Raw genomic sequence first — 12,554 nt, 5'->3', positions numbered from 1 at the left:
TTGATGTTGTTGTTGTTGTTGTGGTTTAATACAGCATTATATAGTATGTGTGTGTGTTTGAATTGTATCAATGATAAGACCCCCTCGGTGTTTTACCAAAATGAAAGTCTGACATATAGATGTTTTCCAAATTGTTAGGGCAATAAGCCGTCAAGGGATCCATGATCAATGGAAACATGTTTTACCTTTGTCTTAACCTTGGATGTTTTAACTGTTATTTCAAATTATTTCTCTCTCTCTCACACAGTTATCAATCATGGTTAAAGGTACACTGAATGAGGTGTCTCAGCTGAAGAAATCAGGCTTTGGTCAGCCAGCGCCTAGACATGGATTGAACCTGCTGTATTGGTTTTCTCGTGACTGTATAGACATCAACAATGGTGATATTGTTCCCAAGATCAAACCTCAAACAAGAGTCTTTGGCTTCCACCAATATCTAAACAGAATTGAAGATGACGAGATCATCTCTTGCCCAGTCAGAGTCACCCTTACTATGAGGTAGGCAACCTGAATGCTCCAGGAGCCGACAAACTACCCAATTATGTCAGGGCAAATTCCAGAAAACCTGATGGTAACAAGGATCGCATTATAGTGCGTCTGGATACACGGGGCAACTTTGACAGGGTATATATCACAGAACACTGCGACCCGAAACGATTTGATGGCAGCAAAACCTATCGTGTCAGCCAGGGACTCCTCAAGATCATAAAGGACATGAAGAGTCAAGATGAGTACCTTAAACTTCTCCACACAGGAGACCAAGATCAGCATCTCAACTTTACAGAGCAGAGTCGTTCTGTGGGACCACCTGAAGACAACTCCTGGTGTACCATTCTTTAAATACAGCATTTGTTTACCATGTTTCCATCTAGAGTTTCCAATCGTTTTATCTGTGATTATTACCTTCATCACTGACCTGATTAACACGTAGTCATATTATCCATATGTCTCCTAGATTGCAATCAGATTTAAAGGTTTGTCCCTGCATGGTTTTCTTCCTCTATCATTATATTTATATAAATGCTGTCTCTTACTTTGAAAGCTTCAGGGGTGGGCCCATGAGACTCACTGTGTGGGCCAGACAGTTGGGGAGGTGGTTGGTGGGAGTTTACTAGAGTGGGCCAACCTCATGACAAGGGGGAACAGGCCTACCCAAGCCCCCCCTGTGAAGCCGGACCTGTTTTTAAATGCTTTAATCTATTTATTTATTGTTTTAGCTTTGTCCCAGAACCAGAGTTTCAATAATAAACTAAATGAAGCCATTATAAATATACAAATGGTTACATGTATACAATAATCTAAACAAAGAGTGAAATAAACATAAAGCTTTTCAGTATTTATTTTGTGAGTTTTTCCAAATCTACGACTGTCCCCCACAGTTATGGCGTCATTTCCACCACACCAAACAATTTGCCCTAATAAGGTTTTTCCTTCTTCTTTTTTGAAAGTTTGTGTACTTGTTTACCAAGTTGATAGACGTGTCAGCGGAGAGCATGCTTGAGATGAAATATAAGATAAGGGATGTTTGAATAAAGTAAAAGAAAAATCAAGGTAAATTTCCACTTTTTTTAATTTTTTATATTTGCAATATTTTAATTGGGCGTCATTTCCAAACAAGCTGTTGTTTTTCCCAATTATACAAAAAGTGTGAAGATTTTATTTAATTGTGAACATTTAGGCTAAATTAAATGTTTGCTATGAAGCCTTAGCAAGATAAAGGAGTTGGGCATTTTATTTAAAAAGAAATGTCACTGTGGAGCGGAGGGGCGGGGCCGGAATATCGCGCGCCCGGTCCCCAATCGGCCTGATGGGGCGCGCGATATTCCGGCCCCGCCCCCCTCCGCTCCACAGTCACCAATGTTATCTCCATCAGCATCATTCAATTAAACACAACACAGAAGTGAGATGTGCTGGAAATAATACAGAAGTGAGAACTGTCATGACTTTCAGAATAAATGACAAACATCCAATGTGATGCTTGTACATGCAGTGTTGAACATTGTGTGTGTAAAGAGTGTAAAAACTGTTTTAGTCCACAGTGCTAAAAGTGCCACCCTTATATACTGTATCTGCTTTCTGTTGGTTCAGTGCTTATTATATATTAAAATAAAATTAATATTCACCTTGTATTAATATTCATATTTAATATTCATCTTATAGACCCACCCGCTCATCTGGCGATAGACACGCCCACATTTTTGTCTGGTTCACTTTCGCTTTCCCAATTATTCCCCTGATCTTTGCACATCAACAGATAAAGACTGCCCTGTTATATTCTTAAAAACAGTTTACTGATCCCGCCCCAATGACAAGCAAAGGAATAGTTTGTCTTAGTTTCTGTAAGTTTCTGTTTGTCCGTGCACCACCCACTGACAGACACATGAAGAATATAAGAGCGTGACGAGCCCAAAATACAGGACACGTCCTCCTCACCTCGCAAACACAGGTGAGTATTATCAGTTCAATTTGTTTCAGTGTCTGATTTTTATTCATTACTTTTGTTGTTTATGCAAAACAATACCAAATTCACCATTGGACTGTGTTCAATTTAGTTTTGCTCAAACAGCTGCGACAGACAAACTGCTGTCTTGTTTTTACTTTTAAGGGACGTACATTTTTAATGAATGTAAATGAATGATTTACTTTATTTAAATTAAGCCTCGTTTGTTTTAGTGCTCTGTTACGGTGTTACAGTTGGCAACTGTTTTACATTTTGCGTGCTCCAATACTTAATCATGTAGTCCTATCGCAGTCAGAAGTTGCGGATAGGGGGTTGTCGTGTATTGTAAATAATATAATGATATATTCTTAAAATAATTGTTTAAGAAATAAAATAATACAAATGCAAACGGGGCAACAACAAAAAACCCCTTCAAAAATTGCTCTTGAGAATTGTTATGTTTATTGCATAAATATATGTTAAAATTTATATTTATGCAATAAATATGATTGCCCCTGTGTGCGACTGCATGTCTCAGTTCGTTCCTGAGCCTAAGTCTTAAAAAAAAATTTCCACTCTTCAAAAAAAAAAAAAAACATTAATTCTCTTCAAATTATTTTTCTTAAAAAATATTTTTTTTCTCTTCAAACATTTTTTTTTTTTCACTCCTCAAATAAATAAATAAAAAAATGTTGAAGAAAAAACAATTGCAGAATCGTGTATCAAACTTTGGCCACTCCTTCTAATCGTTCAAGCAAATCACATGAGTTGTTTACATCACCCTTATCTGAAGTCCTATTCGACATAAACTTCTCTGATGAAATCTGCTCTTTCCACGTTTCTGTTTTTGGAGAAATGTAAAAACATTGAACAAGACTGGTCTTAATCCAATCAAATTCAAATGTATTTCGTATATTAGCCGGGACATCCCGTTCAGCAAAGAAACAGTTCTCAGATAGCACACGTACAAAAAACAATTCTCTCTTCAAAGTTATTTTTCTAAAAAAAAAAAAAAAAAAAAAAAATGTTTCTCTCTTCAAATTTTTTTTTTTTCTAAAATGTTTTTTTCACTCTTCAAAAAAAAGGAATGCGGTACCAACCTTGGCCACCAGGTGCCACTATCAGTAACTATGTAATCTTGTGCTTTTAATGCATCAAAAGTGTTTGTTGACACATATTGTTTATGTCTTGTGGCAATACTTTTGAAACAGTATTTGAACCCCCATTCACTTCCATCGTAAGTGCCTCACTGGGACCCAGATTCTGATTTTTTTTTTTAAGAAAAGGAGGAACGAGTCTAAAAGCATTTTGTGGTAATCAATATTATGCTACAAATGCCGTCCATTGAGCTTGACTTGTATTGAACCCGGAACATTCCTTTAAGAATATTAATGATTTTCATAGACATCACACAATAATGATAATAATAATAACCATTAACACAGTGTGTATAAGGGCAAATCTAACAAAACCTGTCCAGTTCATAAAAAATAAAAATAATAATAATAATAATAAAATTTTGTTTAAAGAAAATGAATTAGGATGTGTTTTTTTATTGAAAAAATATTTTCATGACAATAAAGCACCCTCTCCCGCAAACTCTTTTAATAATAATAATAATAATAATCATAAAATAAACACAAATAAATGTGAAAAATATTTTAATCATGTAGTATTTGATGTACTGCCTTCATGCTGATTTAAATAAACTATGTACAGCAATATATATATAAAACTAATGTATTTGAATAATGCAAATATAATAATAATCACCACTGAGTGGGAATTACTACAAAAACGTATAACTTTTGGACGCATTACGGTAACGAGAATTTGATGGTGCTCAATTGTCCTAAACATAATGTCACTTGCAAACATCATAATGGTCCAAAATAACTCCATATTTATCTTGGAATGACACGTGACCTTTATCGGTTTACAGCAGCAAGCTGACTCCGATACTAGATCCGACACTCCCACACATTGTTTGTCTGGTTCAGTTTCTGTTTCCCAGCAAGTGAGTTTGTCTTCTGCATTCAACAGTTCTGCTAATACAGAGGACAGGCACACAACAGACTCCTGCTTACATTTCATGACTGTAAGGGGAAAAAGAGCTGTAATCTACTTTGTTTTTTCCTCTGATATTTGAAATGTTCAAGCAATGAATTCAAGAAATGAAATGTAGTTAACTAATAACTTAATGCATCTAATGCTTAGATGTCATTATGCAAAAGCAAAGTGTATCTTTGGTCTTTAAAGTTGATTGAAATGTTAGTTTGTTCTGTATATGTGTATTTACATGTATAAATGCAATCTTGGAATACAACCTATCCTGTATGTTTTCTTTCCGACCATTTTCTAGATAAAGAATGATGCGACTGAAAACACTGAATGAACTGGCCCAGCTGAGAGAGTCCGGGTTTGGTCAGCCGTATCCCAGACATGGGCTCAGCCTGCTGTGGTGGTTTGCCAATGAATGTGTGGACATCGATGAAGATGGCTGTATGACTGCCCTGGACTGCAACCCAGAAGATGGCGATTTTGGCTTCCACCCGTTCCATAACACAGAAGGTCTTCTTCCTGAAACTGACCTGCCATACTATGAAGTGGGCAACCTGCACAAGGGTTTACACTTACTTCCTGATAGAGTTACGAGGTATTACGACATCGATTTAGACGGCAGCAACAGAGATCGCATTGTTGCTTCATTCGATTCATCCGAGAACGAATTTTCCAGGATTTATGTGACCCAGCATTTAGATCAGTCCGAATTCGACGAGTATCACACCTGCCGCATCAGCCAAGGTCTCATAAGCATCATCCAAAACATGGACTGGCGAGAGTTCATGGGAGAAATTTATGTCAAGCATCGTCAACGACGTCGTCACCGACGTCATCGTTGAGCTACTGCAACTGTCACAGGACGTTCTGGCCTCATATCCGTCATGATTTCCATAGTTTTACATTCGTTGTTGAAGGACTTTTGTATAAATGTCTCTTAAAGCATGAACCAATATGAATTGTCATAAACTCAGTGTTTTCATGAACAATGCCATACAATGCAAGTGAATGGTGACCAGAGTTTTGAAGCTCCAAAAAGCACATAAATGCAGCATACAAGCATTATTTACATTTTTACTATCAATCTCCACCTTTGGCCATCCCCAACCAGAGTGTGGCTGAATGTGGAAGTGAAAGTGTGGATTTACAGTTAAAAAAAGGGCTTAAATATTGATCTGTTTCTCACGTAAACCTTTCATCTCACTTCAGAGGATATGGATATAACCGCTGGAGACTTATCGATTACTTGTATGCTGCCTTTTGGGCCTTCAAAGTTCTGGGCACAATTCATTTGCATTACAGAGCTGAAATATTCTTCTAAAAACCTTTGATGATTTTTCATTTTTGGGTGAACGATCCCTTTTCAATGCCACTTCTGTAACTGATCATTCTTCTATCCAGATGTGCACATGTTCATGTCAGTCACCAGATGTTCATTCACAGTTTGGATGTATAAATAGAGCATATGTTTGTAAAGGACACTGCAAAGTCTGGCTTGCCTCTACTTATGTTTCAACTTATCGCTTTAATGAAAAAATATGCACAAAGTAATTATAGATCAAATAAAAACAGTTGTTAGTGGCACATTTCAGTGTGTTTTGTTGAACGTATCACGATGTGATGCAGGTCTTGTAATTCCAACAAAGCAGAACCTGAAAGTGCCATGGCACAAGCATGTTGTTTATCTTTTAGTACCATGGTGCTATATTGCCACATACCATGATATTTGTTGTTCACGCTGTTATTGAAGGACGGAGCAGCTGCAACTATTGGATCTATAACAGCAAACCCGAAACTCATGTGTAAACACTGTTATGCCGCCTACACACTACACGACTGTCAAAGACATCGGATCATAGTTCATATTACACAACAGTTCAGATGAAACATCAAATAGGCGCTGGTGCTCCTGCCAATGTTCCACTAATATTCCTCCATTTCTTCGGTCCAATGAGACTTTCTTGATACCGTAGCCATGCTAGTTCAAGGTACATCAGGACTCCTCCCACTGAAACTTCCCGCCCCGTTTCTTGCTCTCTCATTGGCTTTGTGCGTAATAAAGTGAAAAAGAAGTATTTATAAAATTATAATCCGTCTGTTGTGTCCGTGATTTGTGTGAAAGTGAATAAAAGGCACCGTTGTTGTAGCGCCTCTAGTGTTCAATTCACCAGGAAATTGCAAAAATTGTATTATAGTAACATACATGACGTTATGAAACTGAACAGAGTTTTCAAACTTAAACAGATTTGTGTGAACGTGGTCTCAGCTTTAATGAATCATTATCTGACAGTGTGAGGATTGAACTAGCAAGCACATAATGAACCAATCTTAGAATATATATTTTACATAACAATATTCCTATAAAGGCTTTTAGGGTCCTTTAAAGAAATATTCTGTGTTCAATACAAGTTCAGCTCAATCGACAGCATTTGTGGCATAATATTGATTACCACAAAAATAAACTTTTACTTGCCTTTCATTTTCTTAAAAAGAAATAATGCAAAAATCAAGGTTAAAATTAGGCATTTAAAATGGGAGTCAATAGGGGCCAATCCGTAATCATAAAACACTCAGTGTTTCAAAGATTTAGCGACAAAAAATAAACAATATGCATGTTAACGTAATTTTAGTGTGATAAAATTGCTTTCTAACCTTTTCTGTGTTAAATTATATCCAATTTAACAACTTCATTGCCATGACAATGTAATGTCAACAAACCCTAAAATGACTGCCAAATTACGATTTAAACAACTTTACAGCTGAAAAAATACATGAGTTTTGACTCGTTCATGAAAAGTGAATTTATGACAAAATCATTTTAAGATGCTGTAAAATTGTTTATATATAGTCACACTGCCGTCACATGTCATCTACTCATAATGTAGGGAAAACTATAGTGGGTTTGAAAAAGTAAAAAAAAAAGTTTTTGTAATATATAAAATCAACATTTACTAATGTGAAGTATTGTAGAGCTGGAACAACGCAACGCGCGCAAGGGATAAAGGCGGCTGGTGACAAGAGTGCCAGAGAGAGAATTACAGGCAGCTGCCCTGTATGTGTTTGTCTTTTTGTTTTGTTTTGTAATTAAATATTATTTATATTGTTAAGCCGGTTCTCGCCTCCTCCTTTCCCTTTCCCTCAACCCTCTTTACATTGGTGCTGAAACCCGGGAAGGAGGAGGGATGCTCATCGCAGAGTCCTCCACACTGCCGTCACCCAGGGGAGTGCGGCTGCCATCCGCAGGCCGAGTGGGGACTGGACTCCCGGCCGCCTGGCGCGATGGAGCCTCTGCCAGGGGCGGAGGAGTGCCCTCCCGTCCTTCAGAAACGTGGAGGGGTCGAGAGAAGACCGCCGTCCGTGATGGGAGGAGGGAAGCGACTCTACGACCACCTGGAGCGGTAGGGCGTTCTGTCCGCTGGTGGTCGGAGGTCTGACCCGCCCGGGGAGGAGCGGCTGCCGTCCGTCTGAGAGGCTGGAGGAGTGACCGAGGACCTCGCGCGGCGCCGTACAGAACCGGTGAGTGAGTTTGTTTTTCCCTCTTTCCTCTCTCTCTCTGTCACTCCGTGTTGGCCTTTCCCTCGCCTATTTATTTTTTTCTTTTTTTCTTATGTTTTCTGTTAAGGTCTGCAGTGTAGTCAGACTGAAGTTTGCTCATGTTAGATTAGACACACCCACATTCTGGCTTTAGTTAAGTTTCTGTTTCCTAACTAGTGAGTTTAACTTCTGCATTGTTACGTGAGGCAGCGGCACACCGGAAATTACAATTAATATGTACAGACTGTCCAAGAAGAACAGTTACCTTTAAGTGTTTCTTTTGCTCTCCTTCTTTAACTCTACACTGAAAGACAAGTTGCTGTTTAACAACAACAGTAAGTAAATAAAAACCTTCAGAGTTTGTACTAGTCACAAAGTAAAATTGTATTTGTCACTTACACACTTTGTTCCTTCCTGAGAAACTCCAGACTTTGCATTTGTTGTCTTCAGTTAAAAATTAATATAAAATTAAAGTATATATATATATATATACTGTATACTAAAGTGTGTAGGACGGCACTGCCTTTAAAGAATATCCAGTACATGCATAAAACTGATTTCTTTCTTATAATCTGTACTAATCACATTCTGTTCAATGCATGAAGACCATGGTCAGAAGAATAAAAGATATATCCGAACTGGAAGGCTCTGGATTTGGTCGACCTTGTCCCAGACACGGACTCAAACTCTTGTTCTGGTTCGCTGATTACTGTATTTTTATTTCTAACGATGACATGTTCCTCCAGTGTGATCCAGCGAGGGGACATTATGGATTTCATTTTTTTGAGAACAGAAGAAACAAACACAAAGTGAAACTTCTCCCAGATTTAAATTTTCCCTACTATGTGGTCGGCAATATGAATTACCCAGGAGCCGACATGCTTCCGGACTATGTTGTGGAAGACTACACTTACTGCCGAGATGACAACAGCAATGCAGACCGCATCATTGTCAGCGTTCATGAAGGGAACAGGTTTGGGAAGGTTTATGTGACCACACACAATGATTTGTCCAATTATGACCCACATGCCACATTCCACGTTACCAGAACTCTCCTCAAGATAATCAAATCATACCTGCGTTTTGATGACTTTCTGAGGGACACTGGGTATCATCCACAGTACCAAGTGAAGAGATCTAATAAGCCAGTTGCTCCTTCACCTTGGAGGTATTATGACCCAGATTGTCATATTGACATTGAATCACCCAGTTCATACAGCAGTACAGACATAGAAAATGATGCAACATCACAAGACTCTGAGAACTTCAGGGAGAAGGGTTTGTGTGAACGTTTCTGTACCATACTTTAAGACAGTTTTTGATTTGAAGCTCATAGGGTCTGTTCCAAACCTCACTATAGGCACTCATCGTACCCATACTGTATGTACCCTTCCACAGGAAGGAAATCTCAGAAATCTGTAATTAACTCAATTTTCTGTTTATATATATACTTATAATCCATTTAAAACTGAGAAGTATCAATACAAATATTGTAAAGTAAAACGCTTTTTAGAGTATTGCATCATTCCTCTCGCGTATGGGCCTCATTTTCTGCCTAATTTTCACCACTTTATTTTCAGAAAGTCCAGAGAATTCAAGCTAATTGTTAATAAATGTTAATTATCCAGAGTCCAGTTTCTAATGTTTTGCTGACTGATTTGTAGAGTAGTCATATTATGTCTTAAATTACATTCTTCTTAATTAATTGCTCTAAAATACAAACTTGCTTCACACCAGTCTCTGATTAACATGAAAAATCACGGCTATTTCTGGGCCATTTTTGTCTCAAATAATGTGATCTTTGAATGATTCTGAATAAATTGTGTTTATCAAATGCAATGTGTGATGATTTCATAAAATGTTGTTGCTTGCCCACTGAATTTATTATTTTTCTCTTGCATTTTAAGCTTATAGTTCCCTCAAAAATGAAAATCGTGACATCATTTACTTTGAAAGTGAATGGCGACCAACAATGAAGCACCTTAAAAGTAACCATCAAAGTACTCCACACTACGTTCACTAAAAAAGACAAAATCCTCCCAAAGCTGCACAGGGCCCCTGATCCACCATGGGGCCCCCTTGTGGTCAAAGACGTTATAAACAGCCTAGTAATTTTATTTCTTGTCCTGCACACATTTATAAACATACATGTATAAATCTCAGCTGTAGGGTCGTCGTGTGTTTCATAATACATGATTTATTTACTCATTTTATTTCACTCTCTGACGTACGCCAGCTAATGAGAGATGATGTAATGTTGACAGTCATGACTCACTATGGCGTCGAAGAGAAGAGTCCAGTCTGGAGCAGAGAAAAAGGAGATAAAGGCATCAAAAATGGGAAATGACGTTAGCAAGACGGTATGTAGTTTTACAGGTAACACTTTATAATAATGGTCCGTCATTAATAGGTAACTATGCAGGAGTAAATGAGTTGCACTACATTAACACTTTAGTAACTACTATTAACTAATGAGGAAACATGATTAACTAATCAGTAAGTAATAGTGAACTCAATAATTAATAATGGATTACAATAATTACAAATAATATTAATAATAATTAGATTTGCCTCATTGAGAACTATTAACAAATTAAGGCTAATTTAAAATAACTACTAATTAATTACTAATCAAAATATGAACATGTGTCTAAAATGTGAATGATTATGTTTAGAGAAATATGCGCCTCACGTGTGTTCTTTGGGGGAATTAATTCATGATCGCTAAATCAAGGCTACAGTGTCTGCTAGAGTATCATATTTAGCTTACCTGACAGAAATATAGGGATGTGCCCAACCTGTGTATTTCTTGGGATATCTCTTCTGTTCATTACAAATTATTAACTTCGGCATGTTAGATATTGCTGGAGGTCTTTTTAAAAAAGATTTTGGTTACCCTACCAACTAATTACTACTTATTATAAAGTGAGGGTCATGGTAATGCATAGAGGTGTATAGTAACGAAGTACAAATACTTAATTACTGTACTTAAGTACAGTTCAGGGATGTGCACAGGGGGGTGGCTTGGTGGCTCAAGCCACTGCCCCTTTGCCCTCCTGGGGTGAGGTGCCCCTCTGGAGAAAGTAAATATTCATTTTGCAGATGCTTTTTATTCACAGCATCAAAGCAATTCATGTATGACTAAACACTTTTTTATTTCTATTGTTTGTTTATTTAAACATCCACTAGGCTAGACTGTTTTGCAAGTGCAACAGGGGGATGGGCTCTAGACATTCGAGTGGGTCCAAATGTGTCAAAAATGTGCATTAATTAGTATTGACATTGCTTGAGCATGCAGGCCCAAATGCGTTAATAACGTGCATTTATCCATAAAGTGAAGGATTAGATGCTGCGCTGCTAAATCATAAAGTTCTAACATACATGATAAAGAATGATAATGTGGGCCCTTCAACTGTTGCTAAACTGAATATATAAAGCAAGATGAATTTGACAATTTACTGTGTATTTAAGTATATGTCATCATATGGAGTGGTGGTGGCGTAGTGGGCTAAAGCACATAACTGGTTATCAGAAGGTTGCTGGTTCAAACCCCACAGCCCACACAAATTTGTACATTTTTAAAAAGCTAAAATGATATTAATATCATAAAGGAACATTTTGCAAAAAATTGCAATATACTATATTGCGTGAATATATATGAAGTGTCCCCCCTCAGTTTGCTTAATATATTTTTTTAGTTATATTATGCTTACATGTCATCAAAACTCCAGCCAACACTTCTTTCACAAACATGATCGTAGAGGGTTGAAAGGGTTTCTTAAATGTACTAAAACTGCAAAATGCTGCATTTTAAATACTATTATTACATGCAGATTAATGCCGACAGCACAAAGTTTACTGATAAAACTAAAATTGCCAATCAGAATTGAGTAATTACAATGATTCATATTTTGTGTGGCCAAATGAGAAATGGGGGCTTCGGTTCGCTGGGGTTGCAGCCTTCTTTTTTGTCCTTTGCTGATCACATGCCTGTGTGTTGAGACACTGGGCGACACATCCTGAAAACTGCACTGTTTGAACGGATTCATGCTGAAGAGACGCTTAAAAGTAAGGTTTTTCTAATTTTCAACATCATAATGTATATTGAAATGATTGATGCCTGCAAAACATGAGTTCATTGATGTCATAAAATATCAGTTTGCTTTTTTTATTCCAACAGTTACACCTGGTCTTCCATAAATATTTAGTTTATACATTCTTTTTTCTTCTTTTTTTATTTGCCCAGAGCTTGTCCAGAGTTTTCTTAAGCCGTTTGGAGTGGGACTTCCTTGGCAATGAAGTGAAGCCTGATGTTTGTGCAGCTTTCTGCAATGCACTTTGAGGATGAAGATGTGATTGTTATATGGTTCTAGGTTGAACATATGTGCCTCAAGTTCCTTGAATGCAGAACCACCATGGAGTTCCAGAACCTTCTCAGCTGTCTTGCAGACTTTCAGGACGCTGTCTGACGGTCTTATAAATCCACCTCAAGACTTCATGTCGATCAGTGTGGTCATCT

The 12,554-nt window shown here is 37.5% G+C and overlaps 1 protein-coding gene across 2 annotated transcripts; it reads left to right on the top strand.

The window, feature by feature from the left end:
• Window positions 1–7,213: 7,213 nt before the first annotated feature.
• LOC127652175 (uncharacterized) lies at window positions 7,214–9,845 on the top strand. 2 transcript variants are annotated; one of them, XM_052138248.1, is made up of 2 exons: window positions 7,214–8,017; window positions 8,641–9,845. In XM_052138248.1, the coding sequence occupies exon 2, from the start codon at window positions 8,644–8,646 to the stop codon at window positions 9,343–9,345; it is 702 nt and encodes a 233-aa protein (XP_051994208.1). In that variant the 5' UTR covers window positions 7,214–8,017; window positions 8,641–8,643; the 3' UTR covers window positions 9,346–9,845. The 2 variants fall into 2 exon arrangements, with proteins under 2 accessions (XP_051994208.1, XP_051994207.1); XM_052138247.1 differs by lacking the exon at window positions 7,214–8,017 and adding an exon at window positions 8,048–8,370.
• The last annotated feature ends 2,709 nt before the right edge of the window (window positions 9,846–12,554 follow it).

The sequence above is a fragment of the Xyrauchen texanus genome, chromosome 11, assembly GCF_025860055.1.
Source record: "Xyrauchen texanus isolate HMW12.3.18 chromosome 11, RBS_HiC_50CHRs, whole genome shotgun sequence".
NCBI classification, from domain to species: domain Eukaryota; kingdom Metazoa; phylum Chordata; class Actinopteri; order Cypriniformes; family Catostomidae; genus Xyrauchen; species Xyrauchen texanus.
The sequence above is the reverse complement of the archived record's forward strand: the minus strand, read 5'-3'. Positions and strand labels throughout refer to the sequence as shown.